This window comes from Siphateles boraxobius, unplaced genomic scaffold (assembly GCF_051911475.1).
Source record: "Siphateles boraxobius isolate OS27281-9 unplaced genomic scaffold, OSU_SipBor_1 22, whole genome shotgun sequence".
In the NCBI taxonomy this organism is placed as follows: domain Eukaryota; kingdom Metazoa; phylum Chordata; class Actinopteri; order Cypriniformes; family Leuciscidae; genus Siphateles; species Siphateles boraxobius.
The window spans coordinates 26278796-26301430 of record NW_027508833.1 but is presented as its reverse complement, the minus strand read 5'-3'; the positions used below and the strand labels follow the sequence as shown (position 1 = coordinate 26301430).

Below are 22635 nucleotides of genomic sequence, written 5' to 3'. Positions count from 1 at the left end.
ATTGTGCTTGTTTCTTTCACGAGGTCAGCTGAACTACTGTAGAAATAAGCAACAAAGACATGTAGTCCATGTAAAATATGAAATTGGGGTCAGAAAGAGAGTTAGAGAAAGAGTAATGAAGACAAAAGAGATAGTCAGAGACAGAGAGAGATAGGGATTCTGTGATTTTTCAGGAAAAGCAGTTCAGAGGGAGGCCGTTGACGTGGCAAAGAGGAAGTGGTTTCAGTCCGATGGAGGAATGAGGAGTGAGGAGAGGGGGAGCCATAGGAGGGTAGGGAAGAGAAAAATTTAAGCGCAAAACAGAGAGAAAGCGAGACTCTAAAGAGGGGAATAAAATGTCCCTTTGTCGGTACACTGTGAAGACTAAAAGTTTATCAAACTCATCAGTGCAGCTTTGAGGAAAGGGTTGGAAAATTAGGGCTAAAATACAAATTGTAAGAAATTATTAGACCAAATAACAGCATCAGCAGAAATGCTCCAAATCTAAATCTGTTTATAAAAGTTTTAACTACATTTTAGTCATATAAGCAATATCACGAAAAAGGGTGCTGTTGTTTTGAATATCACCATGATTGTGATTTGAGCATAAAAAATAAAATTACATTTATGTGTGCACTAGTAATGCATTTACAGTAGAGGATAATTGCTCTGGAACAAACATTAAAAACACACTGTTTTAAAATATAGCCACAAAAACAATATCATACGAGTGAACTGCTTACTAACCTTGTGCAAAGTTACACTAGAATTCAAAAATTTGGGGTCGCTACTACGATATTTTAAATGTTTTTGAATGAGTGTCAGTATTTAATGCTCACCAAGGCTGTATTTATTTGTTCAAAAATACATTAAAAAACTGTAATGAAACAGTATTACAATTTAACATAGCTTTTTTTCTATTTTTCTTTATTTTATTTTATTTTATTTTATTTTTTGTTTTAAATTTAAAATGTAATTTATTCCTGGCTAAGCTGCATTTTCAGCAGCATTACTCCAGCCTTCAGTGTCACGATCCTTCAAAAACACGCTGATTTGCTGCTCAAGAAAAACTATTATTATTATTCTTATTCTATTATTAAAATTATTCTTATTATTGTCAATGTTGACGACTTTATTTTAACACTGCACTGTTTTTGTTGAAATCGAAATACATTTCTTTTAGCATTCGTTGATTAATAGAAAGTTCAAAGGAACAGCATTTATGTGAAATATATATATTTATGTATATATTTTTAATACATAAATATATATGAAATATATATATATTACACACACACACACACCCACACACACACACACACACACACACACACACACACACACACACACACACACACACACACACACACACACACACACACACACACACACACACACACACACACACACACACACACACACACACACATCTTTCACCTCCTGTCATGACCATATACTGTAAAGCTGGTAAACCTGTGGGTCATGGTTTGGCAGATTAGCAGTTTGGCAGTTAGTTAGCCAGTGCTGGTAGATACTGTAACTACACTATTATATTTTTTCTTTGACGGCTATTCAAAAGTGTATTGTAATGAAATACTTTCCCCCCCTCGCAATAGCATACATTTCAGAAATGTCATTAAAGATTTTTGTAGATAAAGCACTAATAAATTCTAATCATGTTAATGCTAATAAGAACCATTAACAGGCCTATATTTTTTTTTCTTCTAGAGAAGCATAGTGGTGAGTGCTCTTTTTATGTCAGAGAGCACTGGCAGTAGGAGGTATTTCAGAGAATCTGAACAAAGTTGGACAGAATGTGAGTATGTGCTGACTGTGTGAGTATGCTCTATTTTCATAGGCCATATGTTTCTGTTTAAACTGTTTTAAAGGGGTGGAGCATCATTTGATTGGCATCTGTTTCCCCTTTCTCTATTGCCCCGCCCCTTGAGCCTTTAGCTCTTGGTTTATTTTCCTCATCTCATCTTTCACTTCTTTCGTCAGCTACCCCTTTTCCCTTTCTCTCTCTTTCTTTTCCCCCTTTGCTCCATTTCTTTATTCAGTCGGGCCTGTGTCCTGCTTCAGAAGGGATCTGAACCTCTTAGAGGAGATGCCAGAGCCCATATGAGTCTTGTCGTTGGTTGGACCCCTGGGCCCAGGGCTGGTAGGATGTGCTTCAGGTTGAACTGTGCTTGCTCAAAAGCTTTTACCTTGGAACTCTAAGGCTCGATGAGACTGGATGAATAGTAGGATTTGTTGTACCTGAGCCTTTTGAATGTTGAGACATTAACTCCACATATCTGAGCCTCTTTGGGCATGTGTTCTTGTTGATTCTTGGATGACCCTTGATCTGTTACCACGTGCTGATTGGCTGGGGCTGTGTTGGTGTTGGTGAATGGCGCGGCGCAGTTCAGGTGGACACGGGCGGGGAGGCAGCTGGCTCACGGCCTGTTTTTTTCCATCATCCACAGAGCGTGGAGAAGCCTTGGGTGCAGAGGAGTGTATGTGTGTGTATGCGGTGACGGCGGATTATCAGCGTCAAGAGAATACAGAAATCAGCCTGAAAGCAGGAGAGAGAGTGGAGGTGATTGAAAAGAGTGAGAGCGGTGAGTGACACACATTCATAACACATACATAACATATTCTCAAATGTACAGTTGGGTCCAAAAGTCTAACACCATGCTTGAAAATGTTTGTATTTTGCATTTCATAATGTAATGCAACATTTTTAATTACTTATAACTTATATTAATGAAATATTCTGAGTGAAAAGTTAAATTGAAAAAAGAATATGGATTTCAGAATGTCTTCGTATTTGATTATTCTCTCTTTTGCTTTAATGACAGCAGCACTCAAACTGTGTGAATTCCATAAGTTTGTCTAAAAACAGATAATCTTGTTCAGCAGCATGATTTGAGATTGATCTTTCATGGCAGTTGTGCTTATTTTTTAAATTATTTTATGACCTTTTTGTAAGCTAAATGAGAGAACAAGGATATATGACTACCACAAAATGACCAATTTAATTCAAAAGGCATGCAAAAAGCCTCAAAGGTGCTCATTCATCATGGATCACCTTCACAGAAAAACTAGTAAAATTAGTTCTGTCATGACAACTCTCTGAGAGATTGGCATGGCAATGGATGTGGTTTGTGCGGAATAGATCTGCTACGCTGCTGCTGCTGCTGCAGAGCAAGTACAGAGACTTACTACTGCCAAAACATTCACAGACATGCTGCTGTGGCATATAAGACATGCTGCTGCTACACATATAACATCCATGAAATAACCCCTGTAGCGGATCTATACAGGTGGAGCTGGGGTTTTTGAAAGCGCACTGTATACTGCTAACAGCATACAATGCCAAGCATTTGAATGTCAAGCCAATGTATCTATGTAGATAACAATGTGATCGCTGACAAATTGAGTTAAGGACCAATCAGCCTGCGCCATCTAGAGTTTCATGACAGAACTTTGTATTTTGCAACTACAACTATTTGGATGTGGGAAAATTTGTATCACAACATGAGTTATTGTCAAGATTTATAAGTAAACATTGCTTGGTTTACTAGAGTTTAAATGAATAATTGCTTGGTTTACTTGAGAAATGGAAAGTTTTCAGCCTACAATGTGTTTTTGAAACAAATAGCATGTCTGGAGAGAATTCAGAATGACCTTTTTACTGAAATACTGCATTGAAATGTGCAAATAAACGTACACATGCAAAGACAGAGAATTAAAAAACCAGTTGTGAGGAAATCAATGATATTGAGTCATTTTGGCGCAGTAGAAGAGTTGCGTGTGGGTGTGTGTGTCTTGAAAAATCCCACCACAGCCAGCGCGTTGTACTAGAGTGAAGGTCTTTAGACCATCTTAATGGATCCTCCAGAATATTTCCTCTGCAGAAAAAGTGTACGCTCATATGCGAATGTGCAGTTGTTTGTGTAGATGTCTTTGGTTGAGTGTGTGTCGCTGAACTCTTTATGTTTAAGTCATTATGAGCTTAAAACAACTATATTCTCTCTCTTCCACTGACTGTTTTTTTTGCCATGTCTGATTTCTCTTCCTCATTAGTGACTTCTAATATCTGTTAACATGTATCTCTATCTTACATTTGTTTTGAATATTCTGATTCTGTCCTTTAACACACACACACACACACACACACACACACGCACACGCACACGGACACACACACACACACACGCACGCACGCACGCACGCACGCACGCACGCACGCACGCACACACACACACACACACACACACACACACACACACACACACACACACACACACACAGAGAATGCAGAAAGTACTCTAGAAGTAATCTGGAGTGCTGAACTTATATGACATTTATGTTTATGTGTCTCACATTTTCGCATTTCCTCAGTATATGATGCTTGTAAAGGTCCTTAAAAGATATTTTTTACACAACATAATAAACTGTGGATCTGGCAACCTAGTTTTGTTTCACACTGTTAGCACTAACTCAAGGCAGGTGTGTGCAACTATAGTGACGTTCGTGTGATAAGCATGAACATTTTTGTGGTTTTATTTTTTGGGGGTATTTTCTAAACATTTGTGAAGTATATACAAGGGTTAAAAATATGCATTGTAAAATATCATGTAAAATGTAAAGTAACTTTTTTGTTTTCGTCAAAGAAATCTGAAAAAAATTAGCACAGTTAAGCTGTAATGATGCTGGAAATTCAGCTTTGCCATCAAAGGTATAAATCACATTTGAAAATTCATTAATATTAAAACTGTTTTAAATTGTATTAATATTTCCCAATATTTGTTTTTACTGTATTTTTAATCAAATAATTGCAGCCATGATGATAGCATAATGGACTTCTTTAAAAAATAAAAAAGTCTCAACAACCCCAAAGATTTGAACGGTATAGCGTAAGGCGTGAGCATTAAAAATATTTGATATTCTTAATATCTGAAGTTAAAATGAAGAAGGTAAACTTCAGGTAAATGTTTCATAGTCCCTCCCAATAAAATTTCATGTAAAGTATGAGACTTGCACATCAATAAAGATCATCATATCTTTGAAGTGTAATGGGGTACAACTATCATATTCATACCTTGCGTCACCTCTCTTTCCACCAAGGGGTCCTCGGTCTGGAAATGGTTTCTATTACATTAATCACAGATGCATTTTGCCAAATTCTTTGTTCTTTAAAATAATGTTTATTGATCTGAATTTTTTTGTTTATGTTGATGTGCTCAGGACTATTAAGACAGAGGGGATGTGACCCAATTCAAAAGAACAGCTGGAATCAGTTACATCAGTGGTATGTGCTCACTGAATCTCTCTTTTTCTCTCTCTCTCTTTAGGGTGGTGGTTTGTAAGAACAGCTGAAGAACAAGGTTGGGTTCCTGCAACATACCTTGTCTCTCTCACAGGACGTCGAGACAGCCACAGAGCAACGAATGGAGAGAGTAAGGCAAAGATACACTGCTAAACTACATATTTATTCACCCACACTGCTGCTAATCTGATTTAAGAACGGTTGAAGAAACAAGGCACATCTTTTACAGCAGATATCAGAGCTGCTTTCTTTCGTAAAACACAAGCAGCTGCCAAATGTCCTGTTTTTCTTTGTCTTGCGCAACCCTTAACAGTTTCCATCCATTCGCTTCACGAGATTTATGGGTGAAAACTGTTGGTTAAGTCTGTTATGGATGCAAGTTCATGCCATGTCAGCACATAGAGTCTTGCTTGGATGAAAACCATTCAGTCATCAGATCGTAGTCTAGGGACCCCCTCACTCCACACCACACACACACACACACACACACACACACACACACACACACACACACACACACACACACACACACACACACACACACACACACACACACACACACACACACACACACACACACACACACACACACACACACACACATTTAACAGCCTGGGAGTGGAAATTCCAGCAAAGATGTCAGATTTTCCATCTCTTGGTCCAGAAGGCTTCTGCTGTTCAACTGGGTCCAACACACGCTGACCCATATTACAGAGAGAGAATATAACTAGAGGTGGAGACTAGATTCTGCAGTGTCTGCATGTTTTGATTGGTTATTCCACTGCAAAATGAAAATAGCAAACAGACTAAATACACAAGCATTACATAAAGTAGCCCACATGATTTTTTTCACTTTAGGTATGCTTAAATTATTTATGAATGTTATTAGACTAGACAACAAAATATCAAACCATATGTATTTTAAATAAATATACCACAAACAAACCTTTATCCAAAACATTTCACAAAGTTTGTGAAAAAAAAAATCTGTCACAGCACTTTTAAAAACCTTGACACACAGAAAACTTACTTCAGGAGAAAAGGTGTAACAAATAATACAAGGTTTGATATTTGCATATCGAATTCAATAATGATTTCCACACTTGTGCTTTGCACCGCTTTTGCGTGGAAAAACAGCGTTCTGGCTTTTGAGGGAAAGAATGTCAAATGTTGATGGGAGTCTCGTCAGCTGAAGTGAAGAAGAGGCTACCTTTATAGTCCGAAAAATCCATTATGTTGCAGTCGGCAATGTTTAATATGATGATGCGCAATGTTAGAGCCTTTATGTAAACAGGTTGAGTGCATCCAATCAATGAAACTGCACTGCAAATATGCAGATAGAACATTAACCCAGGGTTTAGGGATGTACAATGTGAAACATCATTTTATGAATATCCAGGATTAATTGTAACCCCGGGTAAATTATGAGCAGTGTGAAACGTGAAGCAAGATATCCCAGGATTCCGTTTATCTGGGTTTTAGAATGACCTAGAGTTAACTATGTTAAGTGTTAAAAGCCCTGATGAAATGTTTAAATGTGACTCTAAGTGTCGAATAATTTCGAGGGTACTGTATGTGTAACATGTGGCTGTAGTAGTTAGCACATGAAGAAGAGGGAAATCCAAAATAACAGTCTTTAATGACAAATCTCAGGAAAAACACATCCACATAATTCAAATACAATACAGAACCAAGAATTGAGAAAACCATGGTGTTAAATACACAGGGAGTAATGAGGTAACGCAAGGAACAACAGATGAAGGTAATCAGTAACTATAGAAAAAAACAAGGATCTAGAACACAGTCAAACGGACACAGGGAGAACCAAACTAAAACACACTGGAAATAAACAGAACCAATGCATACACCTGAGAGTATGAGTACACATGCAAGACACCTACACAGATTTAAAATGTTTTTATTCTACGCTTTTTTCTCTCCTGTAAGTCTAAGCATTGCATTTGGTTGTCTATATATGTATCCAGTTGCAGGACAGTATACAATGTGCTCTCTTGCCTCTTTTGTCCGTAGCAGAGTGGTATATTACAGTTCAGTCCTTCAGCAGTTCGAGTCAGGATGAGCTGGGCTTTGAGAGTGGCGTCATTGTTGAGGTCATCCAGAGGAATCTGGAGGGCTGGTGGTTCATACGGTAAACTCTTCTTCCACATGTTTATTCTTCTCTTTGAGCTACTTTAGTATGCTTTGGTTTCTTCTGCTGGAATTTACTCTGTATTTATTGGGTTTTTGCAGATACAGTAAATGTGATAATAAAATTTCTAGGTGACCAGTCAGCGATGTAAACAACTGGAAAAACACTTACGTTATTGTGTCGTAATAGGATTTATTTCCTAACTCTCTTTTTTGACCTTCTTGCCTCTTTGATTCATACTATAGTCAAACGAAGATCGGAAATATTAGGCAGTATTGTTATATTATGCAAGGTTGTTATATTTTAAAAAATTAAATTTTATGACAATTTATTTACAGTATTTTAAAGTAATTTATTTGATGGTAAAGCTGAATGTTCAGGATCCATGTCTCCAGTCTTCAGTGTCACATGATCCTTCAGAAAACATTCTAAAGCTACATTTAGACTGCAGGTAAATGTGGCCCGAATTCGATTTTTTTGCTCACATGTGTCTCAGATCTGTTTATTCTCATGACAGTGTGAACAGCACAAACCACATGGAATCTGATATTTTCAATTACGATTTGCGCCACTTCCAAAAATGGTCCTAAATCCGATACAGGTCAGATGTTTTGCAATGCGACCTCAGTCTGAACAGTCATACTGGAATTCATGCGACTTTTACGTCACTCTCTAGAGTATTATTCATTACAATTCGGTCTCATGGGAGTCATTTCAAAGATTTGACACTCCAGAAGTTATCAAGACAGTTGAGAAAGGTATCAGAACTTACAAGTATTACAGAGTTAAAAACTCTTTTTTCGCATCCTCGTCTTTGTTTTTAATATTGCCTGTACATAAATTCATCGGCTTCCACGATAGATCACACTATAAATGAATTCGTAATCACTTACTTTAATGTCCTCCATGTTTACTTCTGTATAACAGCGTGCTGCGTGACATCTATTTCTTATTATTATATGTGTTGAAAACAGTTGTGCTGCCTAATATTTTTGTGGACACCGTGATGCATTTTTTTCAGGACTTGAATAGAAAGTTCCATAGAACAGCATTTTTATCTATTTGAAATATATATATTTGTTGTTACATTATAAATGTGTTTACTGTCACTTTTGAGACATTTAATCTTTGCTAAATAGAAGGAATAATTAAATTGATAATTAAAAATAGTTTAAAAAATCTTTACTTCTGACCCCAAACTTTTGAACTGTACTTGTTTTTTGGGGCATGTGCATCATCTCTCTCTTTCTATGGTTTCCCCTCTCAGTTATGGTGGAAAGGAGGGATGGGCCCCAGCTGCTTACCTGAGGAAAATGCAAGATGGTGTGATGGCTGGTAACAAGGCAACAGAGACAAATAAACCAGCTGTGCATGGTCAGGTGGAAATCATCGGAAACCTTATGGAGATCAGCAACCTCCTGAACAAGAAACCCGTTAACGAACGACACTCGCATACACAACCTGACACCAATGCACACCTTAACAGCAACACACTAATACATTCAGCAAACACATACATGCACTCGCAGACTGACACATATGCACAGTACAATGGCGATGCAGAGCAGACTGATGCTTACAGTAACAATACACACACTGACAGAAACAGCAGCATTAGCACAGCTGCTAACATGGGCAGCAGTAGCTCAGAGAGAAACTCGGATGATCAGCTCAACCAGCACACAGACTCGAGTTTGCATCTGTCTGTCTCAGATACCAGTGTGTCTTTGTCAGTGCCAGATGTTTGTGTATCTGCGTCTGTTTCTGAAGCAAATGTGTCTTCAACACCATCCGCACTAAAGACCAAAACTGTCCCTCCATCTCCTGCCATTGCTCGAGTCGCACCTCAGAGATTCCACAGCACTGAGACCAGTGAGATTCTTTCTTTCATTCATTTTTTTCTTTACCTTTTTTGTCATTTTCTTTCTTTTATTTCCTTTCTCTTTATATTTCTTTTCCTTTCTACCTCTTTTAATTGTTTATGATGTTATTCTTTCATGTAATGTGTTAAAGATATTAAACACATTTTGTGTTTTGATTTGTTTTTCCTTTGAATCCAGGATCCCCATCAATCAATCAAAAACCACCTCCCCGTCGAGAAAACAGCCTGGTCAGTATGTCTCTCTCATTTTCCCTTTCTCTATGTTTCTTTTCCTCTTTCTCTCCATTGCACACAACACACAAATAGGTCATTTTGTGGTTCATATTATGCTGAACAGCATATTCTTCTCTTCACCTTCAGGGATTTCAGTTACCACAGCCCCCAGATCCCCCTACTGTTGAAGCCGAGTATTACACCATCGCTGAGTTCAGGTCCTGTTTGACAGATGGGATCAGTTTCAACGGAGGACAGAAAGCTGACGTACGACACTGTTCAGTAGCTTACATGGAATTATTTGTAATTTACAGTTTAGGGGTTATGGAGAATAATACACTACAATTCAAAGATTTGAGGTCAGTAGGCTACGTTTTTTTTTAAAGAAAGAAATGAATACTTGTATTCAGCAAGGAGGCATTCAATTGATCAAAAGTGATTGTAAAGACATTTATATCGTCAGAAAGGATTTTGATTTCAAATACCGTAAATGCTGTTCTTTTTACCTTTTTTTTAATTAATTTTAAATATTAATTTTTATTAATCCTAAAATAAATGTACCAGATTCCATAAAGATATATTAAGCAGCAAACACAACATTGTCAGAAACAACAAAAAAATCAGCATATTATAAAGATTTCTGAAGGATCATGTGACACTGAAGACTGGAGTATTGATGCTGAAAATGTAATTGCAGACATTGATATCACATTAAAATATATTAAAACAGTTAATTTAAATCATAAAAAATTGGCTCAATATCACAAAATAAATGCTGCATTGGTGAGCATAATAAAAGTTCTTTCAAAAACAAACACTTTTTAAAAAAATATTTAAAAAAATCTTACAGACACCAAACTTTTAAACAACCTTTTTTATAGTTAAAAAAAATTGATTTTATATCAGTGTAAAAAAAGCTACAATATTCACTAGAGTCAAAAGTGTGACAACTGAGCCCAATGTTTCCTATTAGCTGCATATAACACTACATATAAGTATCTCTATGGAAGACCTAAAGGCTGTGTATGTTTACAGGTCATTGAGAAGAACTCTGGAGGCTGGTGGTATGTCCAGATTGGAGAGAAGGAGGGTTGGGCCCCTTGTTCTTACATTGACAAACGCAAGAAGCCCACCTTGAACCGCCAAACCAGTACATTGACCCGCCCCAAGGTCCCACCTCCTGCTCCGCCAATCCAAAAGCAGAACTCGCTTCCATGTGTTGAGTCTGAGGTTGTAAGCCTAGCAAGTCCACGAGTGTATGAGGAACCAGAATATGATGTTCCAGCAGTGGGCCTTGAATTTGACCCCGAGCTGGAGTTTCTCAGAGGAGACGCACCGACTAAAGCCCCTCCTCCTCTGTGTCAGCGCATCGTTTCCTTCACATTGGGCGAGGGGGATGAAGAGGATGATGAGGGTGTATATGCGAACGGTGGCTTCAGATCTGTGCCACAGTGTAAGGACAGTTACTCTGACATATACTCGCCCTCTGGGGCCCATCGGGCGTCTATGTGGGATCCACCGGAATATGACGCCCCTACAATCGAGCCCAGCATTGACACCGATACGACACTCTACGCACACTCAAAGCAACCTTACCTCAAACAGCAGGCTGATGAGTCTAAATGCAAACCATCCGTGCGTCCGAAACCCGCAAACCAAGACTGTAGTTCCCTCAGAAGCCCCCGAAACCTGGAGCAACCAGGCCGGATGCAGTTCAGGACCTCCTGCACATCTGAGGAGTCAGAAAATGGCTCATGGGATGATTTCCAGATGAGATTCTCAGATCCGTCTTCCCTCCTGTACCGTACTACTGCAGCGTACCAACGAGAAGAGCCGTGTGAGCTCAGCTTTCCTGCGGGGGTGCCGGTGGAGGTGCTGGAGAAGCAGGAGAGCGGCTGGTGGTTCATCCGCTGGGGGAACGAAGAGGGATGGGCACCCACTTACTATCTACAGCCAATCAAAAGCTCAGAAACAAGTGGTATAGAAGCCAAAAGCACCGAGAAGGTTAATTCTGAGACGTCTTGGTGTGCAGCTCCTGAGTTGGAGATTTCGATGCAGGTAGATGTTGGTAAGATGGGTAAATGTGTAAGTTTGGAGAAGAACGAGCAGCGTGTTAACCAAAGCCTAAAGGCTGGACACAGATCTAACCAGCAGAACTGCAGGGTTGGCGTGAAGCAGCTCGCCGTCAGACCTCAGAACGTCCTTAAGGACAACACTAATACGCACACAACTCCCACAGGATGGAAGAACGACATGGTGACTAATCATGCCACACTACATAGCTACAATGACCAAACGTCCTCTTCCTGTGTAGGTAATACCGAGAGCATGAGGCGTAAGGTACCGGTGTCAATGGTGAAGCCTAAACCTCATCTGATCCACAACAACCTGCGCGAGGAGTACGTTTCTATTGCCGATTACTACGGTGATGCAGAGACCATGAGCTTCCCTGCAGGTACGAGGCTGGAGGTCCTGGAGAGAAACCATAATGGATGGTGGTTCTGCCGTGTGCTCGACACGGCTAAAACACGTAAGGGATGGGTGCCCTCCAACTTCCTGGAGAGGAGGAGCTAGTGTTCTTTGATTCTGCCATCAGAAACAAAAAAGGATACCAGAATAAATGATTTCCCATTACCAAATAGTATTCATTTTAAACACTCTATCGTGACCGTGACCCCAATCAAAATGTGTTTTCTTTTTATGTCTTATGAGCCATGGCCGTCTCTGTTCACAAAATCAAAGGAAACACAAACAGAGCATGTCCCAACGGTTGATTGACACCTTGTTTATATGCTGTATACTCCCGCTTCTGCTGGATGATGTGATGTTATTGTCACTGAACAGGCTTTTAGTTATTGTTATTTTAGTTATTTAGTTAGCTGGTCTTGATGTGCTGCAGAAGGCTTCTTTTAAAATTTCTCTTTGTTTTTTTTGTTTTACTAAATAAATATATCAAGGTTATACTGTTTACAGACTATATGCACTTTCAGAATGTCTGTCTGTCTATCTATCTATCTATCTATCTATCTGTAAATGTCTCTTTGTTTGTGCAATTAAACATGGTGCTATTCCTATTAAATCACTTCATTTTCAAACCGAGTCTTATAATAAATGTCCAAGTGCTGTTTTCCATCTTAATCACAATAGCTTGACGGTCTTTGTGTGTTTGTGTCTGTGCATTAATATATAAATCAGGCAATAAGTCATCAATCACTGCATTTTTCACAAAAAACAAGGTAAAAAAGCGTGTATCCAGATTACAAATGCTTAAAATAAAAACACAATTGCACATAATAAAAACCTTTAAAAAAAACTAAATCTATATATTTATATATTCACAGTAATAATAAATAACAACAAGCTCTCTTGTTGGATATCATTAAAGTAATATATTTATTTCACAATAAACAGATAAAAGTTATTGGCACTTACAGTATTGTGAATGTCTACTTTGGTATGTAAAAACATTTCTAGTTTTTCAGTTTAATGTTTTGCAGAAATAAATAGCAACAGATCAGATCAAATGAATAGTTGGTGGGGGAACAAACAAAATTTTGAAAAATTTAGTATAAAGTTATGAGGACATTATCAAACTGAAAATCAGAATTAGTCTCATAGTACCTTGACTTTCCATTGTGCACATCTAGCCATAAGATTTATGATTTATAGAATTTGAGATTATATTAATGTCATGTATTTATATTATGCCATTCACATATGCACAGTCATTTCTGGGTTTTCTCTGCATTTTTGGTTAGTCGTTTTAAGCAGCCATTTCCTTGCAGAGCTCAAACAAGCAGCCTTTTAAATTTAAATGTGGGAAACCCTTTTGGAACAGGACAATGACCTGTTAAGGGCCTCTTCAAAACCATCCAGGTACTGTGATCCTGTTTGTTGCCAGGTTACATGCTGCGGTAAATTTTGATGATGTCTCTGATTGGGCTGCGACACATGGGACAACATGGGTTTGACATCTCCGTCAGCTTGCCTCCACACACCGAGCACACACACATGTGTCCGCACGCGTACAGAACTGAGTCCACTGCCCTCTCACAGCAAATCAAACACTCCTCACCAGTAATCGCACAGCATGATGGGGTATTTGGAGATTCTGAGGACAGGGAACTGAATGTTGTCCCTGGTGACCACAACACACATAGAAAAGCGCAATGAGAAAAACAATAAAGAGTTTGGTAAATCAAGAAAAGAATAACAATGAGAGACAGGAACACACCTGCAGAACTGCTGAGGCTCTGTGGGCGGAGCTGAAAGATGTCAGTAAAGCCCATGACTGCTGTTCTGTGTCTCTGATTGGCTGAGGTGTGACTGGCATCACTAAAGATGGACCTCTGTGCTTCTGAACTGGATGCAGTGTAACCAAAGGACGTGCCTAGAAAAAACAAAACAAAAATTATTATTATGTATAAATTATTTATGAAAAATATTTTTATAAAATGATATATATATAAACTAAAAATGTATTTAATAATATTAAATATTATAAAAGTCAAACATATGCATGACTGCTGTTCAGTACAAAGAATAATTATTATATTATATTATAATAAATAAATTTAAAGGAAAAACAAACAAGCATCTTCACATTATGTCAGAGCATTTTCTTTCTTTTTTTACCCAGTATGCTGATTTGCTTGATGTGAGTGTGTAAATCAAAGATCATCCACAGAGGAGTGGAATTATCCACACACATCTCTCTACAGGCTCTCCCTCCATTATGACTCACAAGCACCTCCCCTTCTGCAGTTGCCCGGAAACCGATGATATCCCCGCCCACAAGTGGTGAAGTCAGGCAGCTAAAAGCCCAAAATTCTTTGCGGTCCAGGAGGTCGTCTGGATTGACCGGCAGGTGCTTTGAGTTAATATGGGCCGGGTTACAGGAAGTGAATCCGTAAGACAAAAATCCATTCAGGGCAGATGACCTCAACGAGACCTTTAGGAACACACACTCTCCACAGCGCAACGGTCGATGTGTGAACACCAGGGCACAATCCTCACGTCTGTTATAATAACGCACTGCAATGTGTTCAGTCAGCAGACGCAGACCGTTGCCATGGACACAGTGAAAATGCAAGTCATCGTTCAGTTGACGTGACAGCACTGAGTTGAGGGCATTTGGAGAGCTTGAGAAGGATGGCAGGTCAAGCTCAGAGCAGTTGCTTGACAGATGCCCGTCATCCATCCCTTCATGAGTCAAAGCAGGGCAGAGATACTCAGCTGGCACAATCTTGCTGTCTGTGAAACAAACACACACACACACACACACTGCATTTAAAATCAGAATCATGTTATTATTACACTTTTGTTTGCACTTACAAGGGACATGATCCCACCCCCTGTGCCAATAACCAACTACCTAACCAACCAGAAAACCCTAGCAACCACAATTCCATTCTAGTTTCCCCTATTGTTACATTTACACTACTGTTCAAAAATGTAACGCCAGTTCTGTCGTGACAATTTTCTGAGGCATTGGCATGGTAATGGTAATGGATATGGCAATGTTAAAGTATACAGAGACTTTGGCTTCTGCCAAAACATTCACAGACATGCTGCTGTGAAAATATAAGACATGATGCAGCTGCACATATAACATGCATGAAATAAACCCTGAAGCAGATCTATACAGGTGGAGCTGGGGAAGGTGAAGGGTTTCTGAAAACACTACCAATTGAGTTAAGGACCTATCGGCCTCAGCCATCTGTCATGCCAGAACTTAGTATTAAGATATTTATTTTTTTACAAAACAAATTGATACTTTTATTCAGCAAGAATGCATTAAATTGATCAAAAGTGACTTTTACATTGCTACAAAAATTCCTTTTCAGGTAAACTGTTTCAGGTAAAAGATAAAAGAATCCCGGAAAAGAAGGTATCACGGTTTCCACCAAAATATTGAGCAGCAAAACTATTTTCAACATTGAAAATAATAATAATGACTATCCACGACAACACCCTAGCACTGTGGAAGTATGTTTTGCATGGGTAAGCACAATTCATATTTTCTGTACATATTGTAAAACTCTATTGCTCATGTAGCCTGTAATCAGCAACATCAGTATAATTGCACTGGGTGGTTTTTCATTTTGACCTCAGTCAGTAAGAACTTAGCCATTGGCCATCCACGCTGTACAGCCGCTGATGAGAACACCAGAGCTTCAGTGATGGAAATTACTGGTCTACTATAACTTTCACAGCAGTCGCATCAGCAGAAACGTCTTGACGTTGCTGCCATCCACTGAAGTGCCTTCAGCTGACACTGACTAGTCTGAACAGGAATTATTGAGACATGGAAGCTTCAGTGACACTGGGGTCATGAAACGGAAGATCAAAAGGAAGGAGGCACGTGGATTGGTTCTTTATCAATATTTTAAATTTTACTTGTAGGTAATATGTGATGACCTGCAGTACAAGGGTTCTTCCATCTAGAATTGAAACACTTTAACAAAAAGACAGATGTGGTGTGATCTGCATTAGTAAGAACAGGAGGCGATTTTAGTCACAGCATCTGGCCATCTGACAATAAACTCATTTTGGTAGCGGGAGAACACAGTGAGAGAGCACAGTGCGTGCGGTTTGCTTGAGGATGGTTCATCTATAAACCAACTATGTCTGTCTATTTATACAGAGGTAAAGTGCAACTGAAAATAAGCTTTAATAAACATAGAGGATGTTGCCAGCTGGATAACAGAAGCAAAATATGGCTTGATGTTTGTGTTTATTTGCATGTGTCTAGTACGTTTTTAAAGCTGAGATCGGGTTATATAATGAAGGTTAAAATAGTCTAGCTGTCCCAAAGGTTAACTGATGTTACACCAATACTGATCCCTGATATCAACACACACACACACACACGCACGCACGCACGCACGCACGCACGCACGCACGCACGCACGCACACACACACACACACACACACACACACACACACACACACACACACACACACACACACACACACACACACACACACACACACACACACACACACACACACACACACACAGAGTCTATGCTTGTGAACACCCACTTGCCACTGCTAAGACATACTGCTATCTGACTCTGTGGAAACATTGACTATTTTTACTCAAACGTAAGAGAGAGAGAGAGAGAAGAGAGAGAGAGAGAGAGAGAGAGAGAGAGAGAGAGAGAGAGAGAGAGAGAGAGAGAGAGAGAGAGAGAGAGAGAAGAACGTTTCAGAATAGTGTGATCAAAAAAAGTACTTAAATAGTCAAAAACAGTGTGTAGGGGAGTGACTAACTAAAAGTAAAATTGCTACTAAATTAAGTTAATTTTTTGTATTGTGACAGTAGCTCAGCTCTTTTCAAAATAATATAGAAATAGAAAACAGTTTATTTTACAGTGTAATAATATTTCACAACATTACTGTTAATAAAATACATGCAGGCTTGGTGAGCAAATAAATAAATAAATAAATATAAAAACCTTACTGACCCAAAACTTTTAAACGGTAGTGTATATCAACCTCTTTTTATCAATGTCTTTTGGTAGCGATACACACAATAATGTCAGATTTAACGAAGCAAGATGATATTTAGTGTACATTTTGTGCATTGGTGTTATTCTATTACTTACTACTAAAAGAAAACTAATTTTGCAAAATGGTAGTTTAAGTAGTTGTATTTATGACATTTGATAGCGTTATGATAAAGTCACTTTCCAAACACTGTTAACCTTTAACAGCTGCCAATCTGTTTTTTTAGGTGAAGAAAACTGCTAGTGAATAATACCAAACACCAAAAACAACTGTATTCTGAATCTGATCTGTATGCATTTACAAATTCATAAAAAAATAATTAAAGTTTAAGGCATAATTCTTCTCATGGTCTCACTGAATGCTTAATTGGCTTAATTAAACCTGACTTTGTTTCCACAGAATCTCAATAATACAGAATTATGAATGGAATAACTTTGAGTTTCATTGATTTTGTTCAACACAAATATTTTTTTCTCATTCTGCCAGCATTCTGGAATTCCCCAGCATACCTTTTTCATTTTTGAAGCGAAAGTGTTGCTAGGCAACATTCCAATCTTTCCAATCTTTTTTCCATTGGGCAGTTTTTGTAATTAGGATAAGAGTGTATAAATCTAGGATTCTATTTTTAAATGTTGTGAATTTAAATTGTTTAAATGTGCTCGGCACAGCAAAAACAAACTGGCCTCTGTGAACTTTACAACTCATCAAGCGATCAGCACGAGCTCAGTGAAGCGCAGCTCAGATACTGGCCCACATTACACGCCGACCTGGAGCTCAGCAATTCCACTTGGAGCAAACTCTGAATGGCACATCATCTGATCTGCATAGAGAGTTATTTCTCAGAGATGTCAGAAAAACCAGCTTCAGGCAGTTTGATGATTTCTTGGTTTAGAATTTGACGGGACATTAAGAATTCTTGAAACTTGATATTTCATATAAGAGAAATGTGGACTCACCAAGTAGCTGTACTCCACGTGTCAGTCCGTAAATGTCAATGAGCGCCCATACCGGCTCTCCGGCAGGGACACCGCTGAAGAAGAAGATCGGACAGCCGCCGTTAACCCGATAAAACACTCGTCCTGTGTTATCCAACCAGAAGGAAAGAATGGTTCCTTCTTCACATTGTTCCTCAGGAAGTGCTCGGGCCCAAAATCCCCTCTCGCTGACCAGATCTGGGCAGGCGAACCGCGGAAGCCACGTTGAACACAAGTCTGAAGGGTCGACCGTACTGAAACCCACTCGCAGGGCACCACTCCAACATCCCTGTCTCTTTGTTATCTAAAAGAAGAGGCCAAAAGTTAGAGAAACTGAGGAAGTTAGCTAAAATAACACATTTTTAAAACAATATTTACAAAAAAACTCTTATAAAAGTTATTGTGTGATGAAAAGTTATTGTGACCAGCAGAAGCATTTATTAGAAACTGATTTTTGTTTTTTCATTCCCAAACAACCTCATTCACCAGAACAAGATAACAGCACAACCTCACATGTTAGCATTTCTAGCATTCTCTTTCTGTTTTCCCTTCGTCGGGAAAGTTTGAGATGGAGTGATATGAAGGAGGGATATGTGAGGGCTATTTTGGGACCACAGAGGATGGAATGTGGAAACGGGTGAGAGTTAGGTTACCATACCTTTAGCCTGACCTGCTCGTAGATTCTGATTGGCCGGTTGGTGAAGGTGATGGCATTGCAGAAGCTGGCAATTCGGCGCACGCTGCGCTGTGTCTTGTCCATCACGATCTGAGAGCCTTTAGTGTTGGCATGGAAAGAGAGCGGCAGGAGGGCTGGCATCTGTGGGTATATGCTCGCCTTCAAGGGGTGGCAGTGAAGTGTTTCGCCATCTGAGAGATGGACAAAAAAAGAGTTAAATTGCTTCCAAATATATATGTATTGCCTATATAGGCACTCACAACAGTGTAAATTCTGACTAGCTACTGTCATTACTTAAGAGCTTTGTGCAGTGTTTAGAGATCACAGTGGCTACCATCTCTGAATGAAAATCTTTATCAAGAACAGAGACAACAAAAGAGACACAGAGATAGAGAGAGAGAAAGAACGCAGGTTTCTGCTATTCAGGCTGCCAAAAATGAGGTTATGTCTCCACACACACAAATACTTACACATTGGAAAGACATCTCAACTCAACATCAGACTACCTCATTCTTTGATCATACATTTGATTTTATGCCTTGCAAGCCTTGGTTTACTGAACATTGTTGTCATGAACTCTCATAATTTAAACATTTTACCAGAGATAAGTTATAGCTGGCTAATCTGAGGTTTTGTCACAATTGCAATGTTTGAGAATGGAAGCATGTTTGAATGTGTTAAAAATTAAGCAAGTCACCAGTAAAGAATGTCATCGTTTTCAACTAAAAGTGTTTATCAGTATATAGTTGTCTACTGAGTTACATTATAACGGTATAATTACCAGCTATTGCTGCTATACATGTATATATATATATATATATATATATATATATATAAACATAACTTTTAGTGAAATATGTAAATATATAAGCTTGTTGCTAAAATATTTTTTTTGTCATTGCTAAAGTATAATTTCTTCTGTAGTCCGGTACAGCCCAGAATTACTGAACTGAACTGAATAAAAACAAAAACAAACAAACAAACAAATAAATTAACAAATAAATACAGGATTTCTTTTTTAAATAACTGAAATAATTTGCTGTGATTTAGAATTGTAATATGATCAGTTTTAGAACTATTCCATACTGTGTAGTTATTGAAAAAGTCCGTCAGCCAATCAGAATAATGTGCATGGTATAAAGGTACAATGTAGTGTCTGGTATTGTAGTTGAGTGATAAAATGCAGTGATAGACAATTCTGGGATAGTAGATGGTCTTACACAATTCCATGATGATGAATGAGACAATAAATAAATAAAAACATAAACAGCCATTAAAAGTACCAAATGCGATGCACATTGATTCTCACAGATGAAATTGGCTTGTGATCAAACACTTGCTCCTCAACTCCCTTTCATATTTTCCCAGGCCTCTCCGAAGCATTAAGTCAAGGACACAGTCTTGTTGCAGAGATATTTTTCTCTGTAATTAACTGCTGTTGACATTTCACTGGGTGTAGGTCTTTAGCTTTTAGTTGCACATGCGAGAGACAGATTCTGCATACTTCTACTTCCACACATAAGCTCTGTGTGGGCAAATGAGGATATGTAGTTGCAGGTGTATGTGAGTGTATTTGTGTATGTGTTAATAAGGGAATCATGAGAAACACACACACACAGCCAAGTGGGACATAAATATAAATAATATTCTGAGTCTGAGCTCTATGTCATGACAAATACACATAAACCAATTATTGTTTTTATGGTGTGGATTTTTAAACTACATTCTGTTTTAATGATCTAACGATATTTTCAATTCCGTAACACTAAACGGCCCCATATTTTGGGGGACGGTTGGTTGTTTGGTCCTTACAAAAACTGCCCCACACAAAAAACAAGCTACCCAGATAACAGGGTACGTTCTCAGAACTAACGCCATGGTTCTCTCAAAGTTATGAACAAATCATCCACTAAAGTTAATTAAACATTTGTTCAAAGTTATGTGGTCTCTATAATGTAAGCACAAAAATATTATTTATACATTATTCATGGAACGTTTTATTTTTTACCTGAAACATTTAGTTGGATGTTCGTCTAAAGTTTTTTTAAATGTTAGTAGTTTCAGAGTAGTAGAGAACATATAAGTAACATTCCCATTATGTTTGCAAAATTATGAAATTAAATGTTGCATTAACATTTGCATAACCAAGAAAAAACATTTTTGAAACATTTAGCCTACATAACTAGACGTTTTGAACATTCAGAAACACAACTTTTTATAACTTAATGGGAATGTTAGCAAAACATTATTTGAACATATTTTTGATAGCTGGGTAATCACTAATCACATATTCCAATATCCCTAATTTTTCATATTGATTCGAAGAGATGCTAGGGATTTTCTCTTGATAATAATGTCATATCCCATTATATGTGTGGACTCTTTCTCTCAGTGCTGTAGGCAATAGCTGGCCTAAGTGTCAGGTTGACTCAGTGTCAGCTTCGTTTACTAAGTGGATATAAACTTGAAATGGTTTATTATGCATAGTTTTCTTGATTACAGCAAGAAATAGCAAAACATACAACATACATATCTAAAACTATGAATATGTGTGTGATGAATATAGGAACAAAATAGTCAATTTGGGGACATACACAAAAGTATAAATTGCTCAAAACTCTGTGAATAATATTTTTAATTATTATTAAAAATATCAAAACATATTCTTTTAAGGTTTGGATTAGAGTTAATCTGTATAATTGTAATATATATATATATATATATATATATATATATATATATATATATATATACATATACATACACACACACACACACAAACACACACACACACACACACACACACACACACACACACACACACACACACACACACACACTGTAGGCTATATATATAAAAAACAATACTCCCTGAAAGAAAAACTGTTGATCAGAAGCCTATCGATCGACAGTAGCCTACAAATAGTTATCCCAGACAGAAAGTCAAACCATCTGAAATATGTTGGAGACACGGAAGAGAATAAAGTCACTTGTTTGATAAGAAGAGTTTGAGCAACAAGTATTCTGTTTAGAGCACCTTTTTAAGTAGGCAAGGTAAAGAGCGCAGTAAGGAAGATACATTAATCTTCCATATGTACATACATTCATAACATTCATTCAGATAATTTGGGAAAATTCAGCCATATTTCTTTATATAATATTCTGATAAATAATTAAGATGCTCTATATATCAGTTCACAAAGGTTCCTCGAAAACATTATGGATGAAATTATTAATTACACGCATATTTCGTTTGTTACTCACCTAAAGTGGTACGGGTAACCTGCCCACCCATTTCAGCGATGTTCATACAATGAAATCCTGAAAAACGTCTTCAACAGCTTTGCATTTCAAATGAAGTAACTCGCACTATGTGTCAGATACTCCGCGGGTGTGTGTTATTGTACAGCGGCTGTACACATGCAAACGCGTTCCCATTCAACAAGACCCTTCAGCGGATTCTCATTAGCATAGGAGGCGGGGCTTGGGAGGTCTACTGCAAGGATTGGATTATGTAAATGAGTAGCTTACGTGACTAGACGCTCCCGGAAAACGTCGGAATCACCTAATAATAACCAACTGCAAATGGTAGGAGTCGGACTAGTATTCAATACGTCCCAATGTGCATACTATCCACCCTATCCGCCCTAAACAGTATTGACAATTACTAATTCACATACTATTTAGGATGGATCGTATGCACATTGGGACGCAGTTTTGTATATGATTCGCTCTTCTGACGGATCCGTGGGCCTACATTTTGCCTCTCTGCGATACCTATAAAATGACAGTTGACACTAAAATTGCCAAAGTATCCTACTTTCACTTGCAGTGTGCATAACTGTCCCCGTTTTTTCAGTAGGCTGAAAAAACGATGTAATTATGGGAGATTGGCGATCCCTTTGACATACTGTTGCCTATATTTGGAG

General features: G+C 38.2%; 2 protein-coding genes across 6 annotated transcripts; one reads left to right on the top strand and one right to left on the bottom strand.

Annotated features, from left to right (window-relative positions):
• Positions 1-1968: 1968 nt before the first annotated feature.
• sh3pxd2ab (SH3 and PX domains 2Ab) lies at positions 1969-12635 on the top strand. Of its 5 annotated transcripts, none has more exons than XM_077239310.1 (8): positions 1969-2140; positions 2448-2582; positions 5322-5426; positions 7328-7445; positions 8713-9317; positions 9506-9555; positions 9688-9807; positions 10576-12635. In XM_077239310.1, exons 1-8 carry the CDS (start codon positions 2101-2103, stop codon positions 12112-12114), a joined length of 2712 nt encoding a protein of 903 aa, XP_077095425.1. In that variant the 5' UTR covers positions 1969-2100; the 3' UTR covers positions 12115-12635. The 5 variants fall into 5 exon arrangements, with proteins under 5 accessions (XP_077095425.1, XP_077095426.1, XP_077095427.1 ...); XM_077239311.1 differs by having other exon boundaries at positions 2028-2147; positions 2450-2582; XM_077239312.1 differs by having other exon boundaries at positions 2073-2164; positions 2450-2582.
• Positions 12636-12909: 274 nt separating this feature from the next.
• neurl1ab (neuralized E3 ubiquitin protein ligase 1Ab) lies at positions 12910-22170 on the bottom strand. The gene is made up of 6 exons (XM_077238212.1): positions 21971-22170; positions 18689-18897; positions 18013-18334; positions 14176-14793; positions 13775-13930; positions 12910-13678 (listed from the first exon to the last, which is right to left on the bottom strand). The coding sequence occupies exons 1-6, from the start codon at positions 22014-22016 to the stop codon at positions 13443-13445; spliced, it is 1587 nt and encodes a 528-aa protein (XP_077094327.1). The 5' UTR covers positions 22017-22170; the 3' UTR covers positions 12910-13442.
• Between the last annotated feature and the right edge of the window lie 465 nt (positions 22171-22635).

Bases quoted from the DNA above. Each gene is read 5' to 3' on its own strand.
- neurl1ab (XM_077238212.1), bottom strand. From the start codon at position 22,016: ATGAACATCGCTGAAATGGGTGGGCAGGTTACCCGTACCACTTTAG. The intron at 18,335-18,688 runs GTATGGTAACCT...CTCTTCTTTTAG, and splicing joins ACGAGCAGGTCAGGCTAAAG to ATAACAAAGAGACAGGGATG. The intron at 13,931-14,175 runs GTAAAAAAAGAA...TGTTTTTTCTAG, and splicing joins CAAGCAAATCAGCATACTGG to GCACGTCCTTTGGTTACACT.
- sh3pxd2ab (XM_077239308.1), top strand. From the start codon at position 2,372: ATGGCGCGGCGCAGTTCAGGTGGACACGGGCGGGGAGGCAGCTGGCTC. The intron at 2,583-5,321 runs GTGAGTGACACA...CTCTCTCTTTAG, and splicing joins GATTGAAAAGAGTGAGAGCG to GGTGGTGGTTTGTAAGAACA. The intron at 9,556-9,687 runs GTCAGTATGTCT...CTTCACCTTCAG, and splicing joins CCCGTCGAGAAAACAGCCTG to GGATTTCAGTTACCACAGCC.